Here is an 18,698-nt window from a genome sequence, read left to right as displayed (position 1 = left end):
ATCGAAACTAGCTAGCGGTGGTATGCTAACGACAGCTAGCGTCGCCACAGCGGGTGGAAATTATCATACAGTTAAGCACGCCCACTAAGAGGGAAGAAATGATTGGTCAATTTTACTGTCCTTTGAAACTGGTATTGCGCTGAATTATAACGGCCTGGCCCTCTGTAAACGAACAGCAGGCATCACAGTACTGATAGGGGAAGACACAGGCTCACAGGCTTCCACTTAACATAACCCCTCATCTTCCAACACAGACTGAATAGACACGGGTGAATAATTTATTTGCTTATATTTTTGTAATTGTTTAGATGTCGATTGTCAAACTGTAAGTAGATAAAATAAAATTGGATAAATTATATTATATATATTTATATTTTTAGAATATTTTATGCCCTCTGAGAGGGCGTAGAGGGCCCTGACGGTTCCCCACTGGAGTTTAGAGATTATTGTACTCTAGAGGTTGAGTTTAGAGACTGTTGTACTTTAAAGGTGGGGTTTAGAGATTGTTGTACTCTAAAGGTGGGGTTTAGACATCGCTGAGCTGGTGTTCCTCTTCAGACTCACCTGTGCAGTTCCTCTCCTCTGAGTCGAGAGCATAGCCACTGTCACACCTGCAGCGGAAACTGCCAATAGTGTTCCGACACTTTCCGTTTGTGCACAGGCTGTGGATCATCTTGCACTCATTGATATCTGAGGACAGAGAAATTTTCACTCATCCACCAGAAATAGATGGAGGGCTGGGTGAATGTATAAATGAACAATTACTGGATACATTGAATACTTCCAATGCACATGGGGGTGAGGCACTGTGTGGAGGGTGTGTGTGACAGCATGGAGGGTGTGTGTGTGACAGCATGGAGGGTGTGTGTGGCACTGTGTGGAGGGTGTGTGTGGCACTGTGTGGAGGGTGTGTGTGGGACTGTGTGGAGGGTGTGTGTGGCACTGTGTGGAGGAAGGTGTGTGTGACAGCATGGAGGGTGTGTGTGAGAGACAGCATGGAGGGTGTGTGTGAGAGACAGCATGGAGGGTGTGTTTGATACTGTGTGGAGGGTCTGTGTGGCACTGTGTGAAGGAGGGTGTGTGGGACTGTGTGGAGGATGTGGACACACGAAGGCACCTTTGAGGAAGGGTTTTCCGTTGATGAAGTCTCCGCGGTGAGAGAAGCCTGGGCCACGGGGACACAGCAGGTTGTACTCGGCCGTCCCCTTCTCCGGACATTCATCACACTCCGGACCCCAGGCTACTCCTACAGAGCAGCAGCAACCATCCACACGGTGACGGCCAGGGATAGGAGAGCCACACCGCTCATCCTCATGGGACAGATAACATTGCTCTGTACGCAGGTCTGTACATACACACACACACAAACATGTTTTAATTTAATTGAATATTACACAATCATGTGCAATCTGAGTACATGACTCCTTAAATTGCATGGTTTAAATCATGTCTTGTAAATGTTTCATTTATAAATTTTATAGTATATACTATTATTATAGTAATATTATAATATAATAGTATATTACAGTATTTAATTTATTAATACTCTGATACATAAATACTCATGCATGCATGTATATACACGCATATACACGCATGCTTGGACACATGTACACAACCATGCACACACACTTACACACAGACACATGCTTGGGCACACAAATGCATACTTGAACACACTCCCACACTTTGCATGTGTTTCATACCGATACAGATCCTCCCTGAACTGTCGAGGGTCATTCCATTTGGGCACTGACAGATAAAGGATCCCACAGTGTTCACACATTTCCCGTTGATACACACTCCTGGAAACAACTCACACTCGTTCACATCTGCACACAGACAGAGGGACACAGACAGGGATAGAAGGAGACACAGAAAAAAGTGTTATAGTAGGGCACTACATAATCCTTAAAGAATAACTGAACAGTGTTTAATCTTTAGTAAATGTTGCTGTATGTGTGAGACTTTCTTACCTTCACATATTGTTCCTTTGACTGGTGCGTGTCCTTTAGGACAAAACTGATCTGAGGGAAGAGATAGGATCAAAAGTGTTACTCACACAAACATACAAACACATGAGTGTCTGTGTGTGTGTGTGTGTGTGTGTGTGTGTGTGTGTGTGTGTGTGTGTGTGTGTGTGTGTGTGTGTGTGTCTGACCTTGTGGACACACACTACATGGGGAACCCCAGGCAGCCCCCAGTGTGGCACAGCAGTGAGACTTCAGTATGGCTCCATTAATGTTCACCTCACACTTCCCGTTTACCACCTTCAACCAGCATGTGCCCTTACTTGTCTCTACACTCACACACACACACACACACATACATACATACATACATACATGAAAACACATGCAGAGAGAGGCACACACAAACCACAGACACACAAACAAGAACATACACAGTTGGGACCACCACTACCATAATTCATTAGCACATTCCAAGGGCTGTGTGTGGGCAGGGTAAGGGGGCAAAGCCTGGGTGTGTATTGGTAGGGTGAGGGGGCATGTGTGTTTTTGAGGTTAGGAGGCAGAGTCTGACATACCAATGCACTGAGTTCCAGAGCTGTCCAGGGTGCTGTCGGCAGAGCACAAACATGTGAAACTGCCTAGTGTGTTCTTGCACTCTCCGTTCAGACAGGGGTTGGATTCACACTCATCAATATCTGTACACACACCCATACACATTACCATGCTTACCAGCTCACAGACTTCACACTGTTTGGGTTTTATATCGTGTTCAAAGGCAGTTTAGTACTAAGTTTGATTTTAAGACTTACTGCTTTTGGGTTCTTGCTTGTTAAGAGCTGGGTTATAGGGTTGTAGTACTGGTTCTATAGAACTGGTTATTGGATTGTAGTACTGGTTACAGTCATTGGCTCTTTGTTTCTGGTGCTATGCGATAGTTATGATGATGTCGCAGATGTGAATTTTATGTGAATGCCTGCCAGCCAATCTGCACTTTCTGTGGCTGGTTCTGATTCTTGAGTTCTGCATTCTAAGGTCATAAAACTTCTGAGTTCATAAGGGTCCTGATTGTTACATTCTGGGATCAAAGATTTGAATGGTTCTAGGTTCTGATAGTTGAGTTTGGGGTTCTAGGTTCTGGGATCTGCTGCTGGGTCCTGACTCACCCTCACACACTTCTGTCTCCGGGTGGAAGACAAGTCCTTTGGGGCAGTGGCAGGTGTAGCTGCCTGGAGTGTTCCGACACAGGCCATTATCACACAACAACCTGTTCACTACACACTCATCAATGTCTGCATTTCACACACACACACCCACACAGAGACATACATAAACATCAGAACCTTGCCAATGATCTCTTTCATGGAGGTAAAGTAAAGACATTTCCATGAGGTCAAGATGGAGAACACACACCTACGCAGTTCTTTCCGGTGGCGTCCACCTCGAAGCCCTGATTGCAGTTGCATTTGTAGGTACGAAGCATGTTCTCACACACACCATTCTGACAGATGTCAGGATTCAGAGCACACTCGTTGATATCTGTAACACACCAGATGGAAAAGAGGTGTGTGTGTGCGTGTTTGTGTGTATGCGTGTGTGTATTTCTTTGTTATTGGTTTGTTTTCTCACCTCTACCATCAGTAGTGGTGCCAATACCACTTGGACAAAGAGCGGCAAACTCAGCTGAAATGAATACATATACACACACAAACAAATACACAAACAGACACACATGTCAAAAAACACACTCACGCAGAGACACACAGACAGACAAACGCAAATGCACACACACATTATCGTTGCCTTAGAAATATAAAATAAGCGTTTATGTAAATATGGCAGCCAAGTGAGTGAAGTGAGTGGTACCTGAGCTCTGAGGTGGGAAGGGTTTATGTACCTGAGGTCTGAGATGGGCAGGGTTGGCATGGCTCTCCAAATGCATACTCCACACTGACACAGCAGCATTCTGACTTAGTGACAGCTCCGAAGAATGGCCACACACACTGTCCCCGCTTATAACCCCCGTAACATGTGCTGCGCATGTGTGTGTCTGCAAGGTAGAGAGAAAGAGAGAGAGACTAAAATGTCAAATAAATGTCATACATAAGTCCTGCATAAAGATCAGGTCAAGCAAAACAAAAGCTTGATCAACAGTTTGACAGTGTTTAAGATAAACACTGATGACAAGATGAAAGTTCCACATTCTAAAAAAAAAACACAATAGTGATTGTTAAGTAAATAAGAAAATAATTCAAAAAGAAAAACAATATAAAAATACTCAGTGTTAAGCATATAATACAGGCAAGGTTCTACTACTTCACTACTTACTTAAGTACTAAAATGTTGTTTCTGTACTTTACTGGAGTATTTTTTTTCTCCTACTTCCACTTTTACTTCACTACATTTTTTCCATCAGTTGAATACTTTCACTCCGATACATTTTTTTTACATTTACATTTACATTTATGGCATTTGGCAGACGCCCTTATCCAGAGCGACTTAAATTTTTTTATCTCATTTTTTATACAAGTGAGCAATTGAGGGTTAAGGGCCTTGCTCAGGGGCACCTCAGTCATGGCCTCAGGTCTGGGAATCGAACCCCCGACCCTCCGGTCACAAGACCAGTTCCCTAACCACCAGGCCATGACGTGCTGTATAGTTACTCGTTACAATTATAAACATGTTAGCTGGCGCTGTTACTGGGTCAAGCGATCAGGCTGTCTTATGAGAAAACTGCGCATGCTCCAGTCACGTCTCGTTTACTCTGCTGCTGCCTTTACTCAATACTTGAGCTTCGTAATCTAGGTTCACTTGACACGTCGGACACTTGCCGCAAGGGTCCGCATGGCAAAAATGATGCAATCGCGGTGGCTCCGTCGCGCACCTCTCGATTTTTGTGCATGCAAAGTTACAAGGTGGAATTCATACACTTGTACGGGACTTTGAAGGTCCATTTTCAGTGTTTTCCAGTACCTTCAGCTTAATTTACATATTTATACAAATACACATATACTCGAAATTATTCCAAATAATTAGCTTTTTGTCTCATTAAAAGAGATGGTACCGTGTTTGGTAACAGCAGAAGAGCAGCATAAGTGCTGCATAATAAGCTTGTTGACGTTTTAATGTACATTTATTGGCACCTTTCACACCTTCAACATTGAGTGATCGTAGCAGTGAGGGGGAGGAAGGAGACCACCCTGGCCCTACCTAGAGAGAGTGTTTGCATTTACTGGAGTGAAAGTAAATTCCTATAGGATGAAGTGCCATCTCTGCCTCCCTAAAGAGGGTGAATATTGGCCTTCAAAAATTCACCTTTGAACTTGAAGAAACACATCAATGTAAGTTACAAATATAACGTACAGAAGACACACCAGCTTTACCTGTCAGTAAGCGCTAGTTAGGTTAGATATCTTAATTACTAACCTAATTATGTTCTTGACGTGCTGCAGTATTCACTTAACATTAGCTGGCAATCATGAATCATAAAGGCGATGTTGTGTTTTTAGCAACAGTAAGCCGTGTCTCTTTTCATGCTGACTAATCATGTGCCCATTTTATAGTGTAGTGTTTTTTATAGGGTAAGGGCATTTATTGGGGGTAAACGCAGGGCAGTAGGCTCACCCTTAGAATCCGACGGACAGATTTTACGTCCAAAATACACCTCGTTTTCTCAGCGAAATTAAGGCGAATTTGTACTTCTGCATCAAACCTATGACGTAGCGGGACATAGGTTATCTGTTAAGCCCAGTTTTTTAACAGTTGCTACTTGTTTGTACATACAGAACACTTGTGTTTGTGGTCTTTGACATCTTTGATTTGTAAGAGATATATAAAAACAATTGATAATCAAACTGACTTTAATTAATTCAAAACACAATACTTGTACTTTTTACTTTCAGTACTTGAGTAATACATTTTAGAATAAACTACTTGCAATACTTAAGTACAAAAATGCTGAATACTTCTGTACTTCTACTTAAGTATAGTTTATAAAGAACACTTCAACTTCTACTCAAGTCAATTTTTTGATAGAGTACTTGTACTTTTACTCAAGTATGGGTCTCTAATACTTTATACAACACTGCATGTAAGTAGCTCTGGCATCTTGTAAATGTTATTTCAACACTGCAAGCATTAACACTCAGTAGATGTTAAATAAGTACTGTATATGGTATTTCAACATTGAAGGTCTTATTCTGACTTCTGGCAGTAAATATTTCTGCTTGTGTATAGAGAGAAAAACAAGAAATGTGTGTCTGTGGAGAGACAGCACTCACCCACACAAGTGCGTCCATCAAGGCCAACAGCAAGACCAGTCATGCAGTCGCACCTGAAGGAGCCCTCTGTATTAACACAGTGTCCATTCAAACACATCCCAGGAGTTTCACACTCATCGATATCTAAAAAGACACACACCAGAGGAGTTACTCACTGCTGGTCGAAAGACAGTTCAGGTGGCGAGTTTGAGTCAAGAATGACTGTGTGAGTTTCTGAGCCTCTGACTTCACACTGACCAGTTAGTGCTTAGAACTACTGAGGAAATTAAAAGTCATCTCATTGGTATGGCAATTAAACCACAGCTGGTTTTAAAGTACTGAGCCAGCAATGTCAAAACTACATACACGCAATGATAAAAACACAAAAACAAAAGCACATTGTGCACACTTCTGGACATATTTATTTCCCTAAGCACTACAATTCCAAAAAATAGGAAATATTATCCATATATGTGGGAGGCAGTTAATGTTTCATCTGATTGAATAAGAAATGTTGTATCTCATGGTATTGTAATACATTTATGTATGCCCCCTACATGCTTTCATGCATGAAATGTTATATTCTGCTCAATGTATGATTTACAAATACATTTGACTGACTTCATTTCTACACAAAGAACAAACACCTGTGATACTACTGTGCAAGGGATGAAGGTGGGAGAGGGAGAGGATACAGCAGAGACAGATTAATGATGTGTATTGGGCAGAGTTAAAGGTAGAGGATGAGAAAAGGGCAGATGTAAAGGTAGAGGATAAGAATAGGGCAGAGTTTGAGGTAGAGGATGAACAAGGGGTAGAGTTTGAGGTAGACAAGAAAGACAGCAATAGCCAGTCAATTCAGTTCACTACAAAGACAAAAGACATAAAATCAATAAAAAATATAATTATGGTAACAAGGTTTAGTGGATTATTAATATTTTCATTATGATTAAATAGAATTAAATTTTAAGAAACTTAGGGGACTGTAAATCATCTACTTTACTCAAAACTGTGTGTGTGTGTGTGGGTGGTTTGGTGGTTTCCTCTATCCTAGACATAGTGAAAGCCAAGCTCCTCACTAGACTATACAAATCATTAATTAGAGAATACATCATCCATAAGAAGTCATCTGGATTCACAAAAGAAGGCTGCATCTGTGTGTGTTTATACTAGTCTGAGTGTGTATGACAGCATACATGCATGTTTGTGTGTGTGTGTGTGTGTGTGTGTGTGTGTGTGTGTGTGTGTGTGTGTATGTGTGTGTGTGTGCATATACCTATGCAATAGCGTCCAGTACTGCCCAGAAGAAACCCAGCTTTGCAGATGCATTTGAAGCTGCCGTCGTCATTTATACACATGCCATTCAAACAGATGTTCTTAATCTGACATTCATCCATATCTGTATGCACACACACACACACACACACACACACACACACACACACACACACACACACACACACACACACACTTGTCAACCATGAATCAATCAATATAAGCAATTATTCTATCGCAGAACTGCTGTACATACAAAAGCAATACAATGTATGGTCTTGTGTTTGTGTGTTTGTATGTGTGGGATTATGTGTATGTAATTGTTTGTATGTGTTTGTGTGTATGTGCTTGTGTGTGTGTGTGTGTGTGTGTGTGTGTGTGTGTGTGTGTGTGTATGTGTGTGTGTGTGTGTGTGTGTGTACATGCAGGTATTTGTCATACCTTGGCAGTTCTTTCCATCACGGGTGAGTTCAAAGCCAGCGTTGCACACACAGTGGAAGCTGCCCTCAGTATTAACACATCGTCCATTATTACAGATCCGACCGTTAGCTACACACTCATCCAGATCTGTACAGCACATGAACACAGCAAACATGTGTTTGTTTGTGTGGGTGTGTTTGCATGGGTTTGTGTATTTGTGTGTGGCTGTGTTCATGTGTGTTCCTCACCTTTGCACTCTGTTCTGGTAGCAGTGGTCTGGAACCCAGCTGGACACTGGCAGTAGTAGGACCCAGGAGTGTTCATACACTGGCCGTGCAAACAGGGGTTCCGCTCACACTCATCATCATCTTACACACACAAACACACATATGAATGTATAGACACACATGATACAATGTTCAATGATAACATTTTCACATCATAAAAAAACAGTTGTGTATGTTTACACATGCTTACATGTGTAAGATTTGTGTGTGTGTGTGTGTGTATTTGTTATTGTGTGTATGTGATCATGAGTATAATTTTGTTTATATCTGCTTAGGAAAGAGTGCATATGTGTGTGTGTGTGTGTGAGGGTGTGATCATTTATGGAAATATACCATTGCATGGATTAATTGAAGCCTTTTAGCATATATTGTTGTTCGGTATTTCACTTATGCTCATTGTGTAATTCTCTCTAGGTATCAGCACTGACTCCTGTATCTAGCAGTGTATCTCCTGTATCTATCTTACTTCAGCGAGTCTTAGCCTTAACCTGTTGTAGTGACTATGATGCATTCTGGATAAGAGCATCTGTGTAACAAAGCCATAGCAGACGCAGAAGCAGGGTCCATTGGCAAGGTCACTTTAATTGGTACAATAGGGCCAGAAGCAAAGAGGAGTAGTTAAACAGGCAGCGGTCAGAGTTTCCAGATCAATAGTGACCCTACAAAGGGGCAAGACTAGTAAACAGGCAGAAGATGGTACACTATAAGACAATACACAGATAGATAAATGCTCGGTATGCAGACAAATATGAAGGCAATTCTTCGCAATGACAGACGGGTTCCACAGGTGAAAGCAAACACTAGTATTTTGGAGAGTGTGACCTCTGTTGGTGGGGTGTGGGTATAGCAGACCATTCATGACAGTCTGCTAAATGCCATAAATGTGAATGTAGACGAGTATGTGCATGAGAGTAAGCATACTGACCGATACACTCGCCGCGGGGGTCCAACTGGAAACCCATGTTGCACTCACAGCGGTAGCTTCTAGGAATGGGGATGCAACGGCCATTCAGACACAGGTTCCTCACAGCATCACACATGTTTGTGATGTTCTGGGGGAGGTAATCTAGCACAAACACACCAAGAGTTAGTGTGTGTGTGTGTGTGTGTGTGTGTGTGTGTGTGTGTGTGTGTGTGTGTGTGTGTGTGTGTGTGTGTGTGTGTGTGTGTGTCAGTGTGTGTGTGTGTGTGTGCGCATGTAAGTGTATCCATATAAAGGCATACCAGGTCTGTGTGGGATAATTTCTGGGAGAAATGGTTGCTGAGGTTGTTGGGGTTGTGGGAAACCCGGAATGTGGCTTCCAGGGGTAATGATCTGGGGCACACCAGGCACAAATGGACCAGGACCCCCAGGAATGAATGGACCTGGATCCCCGGGAATGCTAGGAATACCAGGAATGCCAGGACCTACAGGCTGGACCGGCTGACACAGTGTGTGGTACTCCTCTGAGGAAGAATTACATACACACACACACACACGCGCATACACACACACACACGCGCATACATTGAAAACCACAGGTGTATATATGTACTAATAACAGGTGTGTGTACCTGTGGCAGGTGTGTGTTACCTGTTCCACGGATGGGGCACATCTCAGGCAAGTTGGATGCTGCCCAGCAGCGCCCTGCACCGCAGCAGCACTGGGCTCTGGTCATGCGCTGGGCATTCAGATTGGCACAGCGCCCGTTCAGAATGCTGTCATAGCAAAAGCCTGCACGGTTATCTGCACAGGACGAGGGGCAGACGTTAGCACACAGCGGCGTCTCACGTTACAGCGGTGCTGCCGGAGGAACTGGGGGAAAAAGTTCAGGTTATCAACTTAGCAGAGTGGACCATGACAGCCTGAGTGAGAGAGACATAGAGAAAGTGAGACAAAGGGAAAGAGAGTGAGACAGAGGGAGAGAGAGAAAGTCTACAAGAAATGGAAACTTTTAAATATTTTTATCTTATATTTTTACCTAAATTGCAACAACTTGGACTTAAAGTAAACTAAACTAAAGCTTGTGGTTCTGACAGTGTCATATATCAGCAGACACAGCACACCTGCACTACAAAGGCCACTTCACAGATGATAAACCCTGCCCTGTGTTCAGATAGGCTTCTAGCATCTGGGGTAATCCCAGTTCAGAAGAGCAGAGAAAATTTGGACTCACAATTGCATCTGTATTTGTGTGAGCTGTAATCTAGAAGAGGCATTTGGTGGCATTTTATATATAATCATTTTGTACCTGAATGAAAGACTCAAAGAAAGAAATGAAAATTTTCCTCCTTTCAAATCACTGTAGAGCTGATAACATTTACACCCTATATACCAGGTATCACCAAATGGCGGACCGCGGTCCGGATCCGGACCCGAACGCCGTCCTGTCCGGACCCAATCACATTCCTGATTAACTGGATACAGACCAAAATGCCAAAAAAAATGTAACGGGAGACTATATTTTAAACCGGAGAATTTACGTGTTACGTTCACCCCCCCAACAACTTTCGTTCACCCCCCCCCCCCGCTCAACAACTTTCGTTCGCCACCGCGGACCCGGACCTAAGGTCTGAGCTATCTGCCAAAAATGGACCGCGGAAAGATTTAATTGATTACCCCTGCTATATACCATAATCAATAAACATGTAAATCCAACAAGAACGGAAAAATAATTCCCTGTTTTTTCCAAGAAGGCATTTGATTATTTTGTTTATAATTAATAGGTTATTATTTATAGGTATTATAAAGCTTTACAAAATTGTAACGTCTACTACGCCCCAACCTATCTGAGGTCATGTTTCCCTTAGTGTCGTTTTTAGTTGAATCTTCGTAGCGTTCCACTGTCACGCCCCTTGATCCCGCTGCCCATTATTACTGATCAGCTGTTTAGGTTTAACTCCTTGATGTGTTTGGTTTATATTCCCGTGTGCCCTGTATTTCCTTGTAAGTCAGTTTGGTTCATTTACTGTTGCGAGAGTTTGTATGTTCTGTTCCCTGTGTTTGTTATTGGATCTGCCCTTGGTATTTCTCTTTGATCGTTGTATTTTCAGCGTTTGGTCTATTCTATTAGATCTGTTCCTAGTTGTTTCCTTGATCAAAGTGTCTGCAGGGGGGCTCGTGAACGTGGCTGCGGCCCCTTCTTTGCTGTGCAGTGATCGCAACAGTGGACGAATGGCTCCACATCATTGCCGCAGCCCGGCCAGTTGAATCGTTGCTGCAGTCGACGCAGCGTCTTGGTAACACCGAAGTGTCCTACGCCGACAGATCCGTGCACTGCAGCCAGCACTCTATCTCTCAAGATCCGCGGCACTACTAGTTGCCAGGTCCGTTTCCCCGGGATCGGCTGCTCCCACACTCTGTATAGCAGGCCATCACAAATTTTCAGACTATCCCAGTTGGCCCTGAGCGCCATTGTAAATCAAATCAAATCAAATATATTTGTATAGCGCTTTTCACAACACATGTTGTCACAAAGCGCTTTACAGGATTTACAAGGTTAACAATACTATGGGTCCAAATCCCTAATGAGCAAGCCAAAGGCGACAGTGGCAAGGAAAAACTCCCTAGATGGTGGGGAATAGGAAGAAACCTTGGGAGGACCAAAAAGGGAACCCATCCTCCATTGGGCGGCCCGTTAACACACAAAGTACGCAAAAACAAATTATACAGATGAATACACAAGTCACAAATAAATCACACAATCAGGCTAAGTATAAGGTAACTAGAATGAAAGTTCTGGGTGTTGATATTGTCAATGTAAATGTCTTGTGATGAACGCCAGGTTTTCATTCTGTGTCGGAGTGATGATACTGGTATTGTAGGCTCCGACTGCAGTGTTACTCCCCAGGTGAACCTCGGAGAAGAAAGATATGTGATGTGGTAAATATGTAACAGATTATTCAAAGGCCAAACTAAACAGATAAGACTTTAGTCGAGTTTTAAACATTAGGACTGTGTCTGAGTCCCGAATAAAGGCAGGAAGATTATTCCACATATTATATAATTAATATAATTCCAATATATAGGTTTTACAGTAAAACCTATATCTGTGTCATATATTGTGGCTACTCCACCTCCACGCCCTGTGATACGGGGCTGATGAACATAATTATATCCAGGAGGAGCTGCTTCATTAAAACTTACATATTCGTCTACTCTAGCCCATGTCTCTGTTAAGCAGAGTGCATTTAGTCTGTTATCTGAGATTATTTCGTTTACTATCACAGCTTTTGGTGCAAGTGATCTAATGTTTAGAAGTCCTAGCCTTAGCTTAATATTGCTGCTCACTTCATGTTGATTATTTAATTTTAATTAGATTTTTTAAACATATCGCCCTGTTATTCCTATATCTGCCACGGTTAACAAACACAGTCTTAATGGTTTGGTAGGTAGGGAAGCAAGTTCTACTTAGCTGGGTAGGGAAGTAATTTTTACTTAGTGAATGGCCATTGGAAACCGTTTTTTTTTTTCATTTTTGGGTGATGTTGTCCTTAACCGTCTGTCTGTCTGTTGTCAGTTATATGTATTGGCACCGTTATTTTGTTGTTTTTTTGTAGTTGTAATTGTAATTGTAGTGGGCCCATGTGGCGTTGTGTCAGTCCAGGTAGGTGTACTGCCTGTTGTTAGGTGTTGTAGCGCCCATGACGTCTCTCTGTCTTGATCCAGCTCCCTCCGGAGCTCATCAGGGTCAACTGGACCCGAATCAGAGTAGGCGCGACATTTGCTGCGGCGCAGCGCTCCTCCAACCGAACACAGTATCTGCACTTTTCTGCTTCACAGGGTCATCGGGAAAGGGCATCAGCGTTCCCATGCAGTCTCCCAGGGCGGTACTGGATGTCAAACTGATACTCCTGCAGTATGGTGATCCATCTCGCTATCTGACCTTGTGGTTCTTTGAACTGCATGAGCCATATCAGAGATGCATGATCAGTACAGAGTAGGAATGAGACTCCATACAGGTAGGAGCGGAAATGTCTCAGTACAGCCACGATGGCTAATAGCTCTCTGCGCGTCACAAAGTAGTTCCGTTCGGGCTTGCTAAGGCATCGACTGTAGAACGCAATCGGCCTCTCTTCTCCATCGCACACTTGTGAGAGCACTCCTCCAATCCCGGAATCAGTCGCATCGGTGTCTACAATGAATTCCGTGTCCGTTCGGGGGAAAGCCAGTGTGGGCGTATCACTGAGCTTCTCTCGGAGGACCGTGAATGCACTCTCCGCGGGGTCATCCCACTTGAACTCTGCGCTCTTTGCTGTCAGTCGATGTAGTGGTGCCGCTATCTGTGCGTCTTCTGTGAGTCTGTCTCAATTCCTGTGCCACTGACGATGTGACCCAGGAAATTCGCTCGGCGCCTGAACAGCTCGCACTTCCCTGGGTGTAACCTCAGGTTTCCCGCCTCGGGTGCTAATGCTACCTCCCAGTAGCCACTACGCAGGTCAAGAGAGCTAAACCAAGAAGAGCCCGCTAACTGGTCTAATGCATCGTCAATGCGAGGAACAGGGTAAGAGTCTACCTTCGTCACCATGTTCAGCCGTCGGTAGTCCATGCAGAACCTCCAGCCACCTAGTTTCTTCTTCACTAGCACCACCGGGTCAGCCCACGGGCTGCTTGACGGCTCAATGACTCCCGCAGCAGCCATCTCAGCTATTTGCCACCCGGCGACCTTTCTCTTTGCCAGCCGTAATCGGTGTGGGCGCAGTCGGATGGGTGCAGCATTGCCAGTGTCAATGTGGTGCTGTACGAGGTCGGTGCATCTGTAATCTTCCTCAGACTCTGCAAAAATATCCTCGTTTTGTCGCAGTAATTCTCAGAGTTTTTGTTTCTGTTCTTTGCTGCTGTGGTTCCACAGCTCATGGACACAGTTTCTCAGTCTCACATTTTCGTTTGTTGTTGTATGCTGGCTTGCTGGCAGGCATTTAGTTCACGTTGGTAACCGTCGTGCTGCTCGTGTGCGCCGCCCACAGCCCCTGAAGTTTCACTCTCCGATACCGGTGCTGCGTGTTCAGCTCCTCCGAAACTGGGCAGTGCGAAGTGCAGTGGTGATCTCGACTTGGTGGTGCCATGCCCGGCTCCTCGAGTGTCACCGTTCACCTCTGGCGCTGCGTGTTCAGCTCCTCCAGAGGTGGCGGCTCCACCGAATGGAGTCTGGGGTGACACCACCAAGAAGCCTCAGGACTCTGCAGTTCTATCACTACAGTCTATGCCAGCCAGCGTCACTGTTTTTCTCCCCACTTTTAGCGTTCTCGCTTTTGTATTCAGTATAGCTCCGACTGCAGTCAGGTAATCCAGGCCGAGGATACAGGGCTCGCTGACGGGTGCTAACCAGAAGTCCTGTGCCCATGCCTTGCCGGCCAGACTCACCTCTAGCCATTTCTTGCCCCACATCTCTACTCGGGCGCCTGTAATGGTCTGCAGGTGTGTGTCGGTCAACTGCCATCCCTCATCAGGGAGTATACCGGGGCGCAGTAGTGAGACGCTTTGACTTGTACCCCGTCTAGTCGACAGTTCACCCACAACCCAAAGCGCGTCAGCTCTTCTCTTAGGGGCGGGGTCCTGTGGGATTGCCGGTCCCCTATTGGGCAGCCCCGTCGTCGTTTACCGCCGGCTCGTGTTCTCGGCAATGGGCAGCTCTATGTCCCCACTTCTTGCATCACCAGCAAACAATTCGTGTGTCTGTCAGCCTGCTGGGGCCCAGTGCTAGTTCCTCGCGAGCTGTTTCTGGGAATGTATGATACGCTTGGCAGACCATAGTGCTAATTTTGGCTGCCAGCACACCTATGCGCTCTCCTCACAAACACCGTCATCCTGGGAGCTGTTTCTTGATGCTCACTGCGGCTTGTACCTGTCCGAAACGCCGTAGGAGTGCTCCAACCAGTGCGTCTAGGTCGCCGTGTTGTTCTGCTGGCACATCCAGTAGTGTTTGCAAGGCTTTTCCTTCTAGGGCCAGGCAGAGCTGTAGTGCAGTCTCTGCCGTTGTCCATTTATAAAAGCTTGCTACTCCGCATAATTGCGCTTGGTATGGTTCCCATGCCCCCTCACCGTCATAGCGTGGGATCCGTATCGTCATGGCCCGGCATGCGTCTCGACCAGTGGCAGCTTCTCTCTCATGGCGTAGCCCTGTCGTGTTGCTTGCTGCACCGTTGCCATCAGCATAGTCGGCGGCCTCTCTCCCGCGACGGTTTCTTGTCGCACTTGCGCCGTCCGGAAGCCCAGTTTGCTCATCTTCCCTCTTTGTCCGTTTCTCTCGCCATCAAACTGTGAGGTCCTGGACTTCATCCAGCAGTTGCTGGTACTCGCAGTCTGGACAATCCCGCTTCTAACACTAATGTAACGGCGTTGTGTCAGGAAGATAGGAATGAGCCATGACAGCAATGTTTACTTTAACTGTGATTTATTAACAGAATGCTAATAACAACAGCAAGTGGCAAAACCACACTGACTCTAAGGGGAAAATGGAGGGGGGAACACTAACACGCATACAACACACATCCAGGGAGACCGTTAAAACTCACAAAGGAGCCTGCTGGAAGGCCTGTAGGCTCCACCCCTCACCACTGCCCATTGGTAGACGTTACAATATATTTGGTTTTTGTGCTCCTTTATTGAGTCTTCTCGTTATTATCTCCTGATCGTTCTTTAGTAAAGTTAGTTACATCCGCCAGGTCTGTTTTGCGTTAGTCTTCTCTGTCATGTCCGAGAGGTATTTGTTAATGAGTCTGTTTTACTACCATTCACCTAAGGAGTTTCGTCATTGTATTAGCAGTGTTTAGTTGTCTGGAAACTCTGTGTGTGTATGTAATTGTAATGCCTCACCATTCAAGAGCGATTCAAGCTGATCTGGTTAGGAGACAGGAGGTAACTCCTGCTCCTTCCAATAAATCTGATTGTCAGCAGCATTTGTGTCCTTTTCCTAGTTCTCGTTCATTACAAAAATGGTGTAAAGGTAAAGTTTCTGACTTTTTATTTATCTGATGTATTTGGGAGACAGGTTTGGGGTAAGAACTGGCATCAGGGATGCAGTCTAGGTCCAACACTCTTTAATATTTACATTGTGTAGGGTTGCCACCTGTCCCGGTTTTCCCGGGACTGTCCTTTTTAATATTCGGTCTCGGGAACAAAATAATTAATTTAATGTCCCAGTTTTCACTAGGTTAGTTCAACCGACTATTTAGACTGTTTCTACACACTTTAAATCTGTCTTTTTTCTCGCTGAGGCGCACCATTGTGCCTCATTGGTGCTGTGGGATCATTTGACTTCACAATCCAATCAGTACAGGCGGCTCCTACGTTTAGTGAATCAGTGGCTCTGCTATAGCGTCGTTTGAGAAGTTTGAGGAACAATACAGCAGTCGAGATGGGTGGCGAAACAGAGGATGATGACGAGTCTGTGCCTAGTGAGTCTGATAAGCCAGTCAAAAAGAAAATGAAACGTTCATCTTATTTCAATAACGACTGGATGAAAAACGAAAATTATGCCGCATGGTTAAAGCCAACTCCTGATGATCCATTTTCTGCGCCATGTGCTCAGCTAAAATTCTGATTAAACATGAGGGCAAAACTGCATTGGATGACCATGCTAAAACCAAAAAACATCTAAATCGTATGCAAATCACCCGACAAACCAGAGCAATTTCATCATTTATGATCAAGAAAGACTCTGAGGAGGACAAAATTGTTGTTGCCGAACTAACCTCTACTTATCGCGGTGTGCGACATGGCCACAGCTACCTCCAATGACTGTGGGAACAAGGTCAGTGCGAAAATATTGCAACCAAAATTTATTTAATATTGCAAAAGCAAGCACAAGCAAAGCTCACACCAGTACTTAGATAAGCAGGTAGGGGCGCTGCTGAGCATCAATGGAGTAGGACGTGAGTTTGGACGCTCCTGCCGATTTCTATTAAAATTGTTATTTTTTCCGCGCAGTTTAGTTACATAAGTATTACTACTCAGCTCTGCAGTGATCTGTGTTGCTGTATAGTCACTTTAATTTTAATAATATGGCTGGCAAAGCTACAAAAACGCGCAACACTATCCAGACACAACTACGGCCCACTACACGTGCTGAGTCCTCGGCCTCGAGTGACTCTCTGAACACATCTGAGGTCACTCCTGCCCACTCAGGGGTCGACATGGATAGCCTCAAGCTGTAGTTACTCGCCTCTTTGAGAAGCGAGATTGCCGAAATTTTTAAAAAGGAATTGCGTGAAGTACTCAGGGAACAATTGGCTACGATCCAACTGGACTTACGATCTGTGAAGGATCAACTCGCCAAGGATAGAGCGGTCATTGAAGCTTCTATAACAGAGATAAAAAGTTTGGTGGGTCAGATGGGGCACGCGCTCACTGTGTGTTCCGATGATATCACCGAAATGAAAAATGCAATCGTGTCCCTCACAGCCAAAGTTACAACAGTGGAAGAAAAGTGTGAAGACTTGGAGTCCAGGTCGCGGCGGAACAATGTTCGTATTCTGGGTGTTCCGGAGGGTCCCGACTCAAGCTCTACTGCGTCAGTAGCCGCTTTATTAAAGGAAGCGTTCGGTCTGGAGAAGGAGCCGCTTCTGGACTGGTCCCATCGGTCTCTACAACCCAGACCCAAGCCTCACGATCATCCATGAGCAGTGATCTGTAGATTTCATTATCACAGTGATTGTGTGGACATTCTTCGCCGAGCTAAAGAACTCTGACAAATTAAAGTTAAAGACTTTAATATATCAGTGTTTCCGGACTATACGGCAAAAATAGCTCGAGCTTGGGCTTCTTTTAATGAGGTCAGATGGCAGCTTTGTGGTCTGGATAGAGTTTGGTTCGGTTTGTTTCACCCTGCAAGGCTCCGCATTACATACAACGGTGTGGAAAAAGACTTTACATCAGCGGAGGAGGCGAGTAAATATGTACAAACTTTGAATAACGGTTAATATGTTTGATTCCAGTTACGTTCTGAACTCTACTGAGTTTGTGTCTGGGGGCTGTTAATGCCACATCTGCATTCTTATTGCTTTCATGTTGCACTAACTAGTTATTTACTCTGCCAGTCAATAAGTGTTTGTTTGTTTTTGTTGTTTAATTTAGGAATTTGATTTGTGTTTATTATTTCAGTATTTGTACTTTTAGGTCGTATTTTGAGGTTTTGTACTTGTATAAATATATTTTATAATGCGCATACTGTTTATGCATATTTTGGGAGGGTTTCTCTCTCTTTTTTTTCTTCCTTTTCTTCTCCCGATGGTCACTGGGGTGGTTAATATTACTCTGGGTGACTTTTGGCTAATTTTGAAAACACTGCTGTCTCCTTTGTTCTGTTTTATGGAGACTTTGGGTGTATTTTTGTTTAGGGGTGTGTTTACGTTGTCCACGTGCATCTGCGTCTGTGGAACTACGTGGTGATGGTTATGTCTTGTGATAATCTGTCTCACCTGTGACTCGTCTCGTAATCACGTGGGGCTAATGTGGTTTGTCTATTTAATGTGCACTCTCGCAGTGTCCTGTGCTCGTCGTTGTCTG

General features: G+C 44.4%; 1 protein-coding gene across 2 annotated transcripts in view; it reads right to left on the bottom strand.

Annotated features, from left to right (window-relative positions):
• fbn1 (fibrillin 1) overlaps positions 1–18,698 on the bottom strand; it is a 98,174-nt gene that overhangs the window by 51,815 nt on the left and 27,661 nt on the right. For both annotated transcript variants that reach the window (XM_076994003.1, XM_076994004.1), the window contains exons 10-26: positions 9,786–9,938; positions 9,436–9,657; positions 9,137–9,277; positions 8,173–8,292; positions 7,946–8,071; positions 7,506–7,628; positions 6,251–6,373; positions 3,868–4,020; positions 3,600–3,653; positions 3,384–3,509; positions 3,137–3,262; positions 2,549–2,668; positions 2,162–2,299; positions 1,977–2,027; positions 1,707–1,832; positions 1,118–1,345; positions 565–690 (exon numbers count right to left, since the gene is read on the bottom strand). In XM_076994003.1, coding sequence (XP_076850118.1) covers positions 565–690; positions 1,118–1,345; positions 1,707–1,832; positions 1,977–2,027; positions 2,162–2,299; positions 2,549–2,668; positions 3,137–3,262; positions 3,384–3,509; positions 3,600–3,653; positions 3,868–4,020; positions 6,251–6,373; positions 7,506–7,628; positions 7,946–8,071; positions 8,173–8,292; positions 9,137–9,277; positions 9,436–9,657; positions 9,786–9,938 — 2,256 coding nt within the window. The remainder of the gene's footprint in view (positions 1–564; positions 691–1,117; positions 1,346–1,706; positions 1,833–1,976; positions 2,028–2,161; positions 2,300–2,548; positions 2,669–3,136; positions 3,263–3,383; positions 3,510–3,599; positions 3,654–3,867; positions 4,021–6,250; positions 6,374–7,505; positions 7,629–7,945; positions 8,072–8,172; positions 8,293–9,136; positions 9,278–9,435; positions 9,658–9,785; positions 9,939–18,698) is intronic.

This window comes from Brachyhypopomus gauderio, chromosome 2 (assembly GCF_052324685.1).
Source record: "Brachyhypopomus gauderio isolate BG-103 chromosome 2, BGAUD_0.2, whole genome shotgun sequence".
Taxonomy (NCBI): domain Eukaryota; kingdom Metazoa; phylum Chordata; class Actinopteri; order Gymnotiformes; family Hypopomidae; genus Brachyhypopomus; species Brachyhypopomus gauderio.
This window is presented reverse-complemented; position numbering and strand designations above follow the sequence as displayed.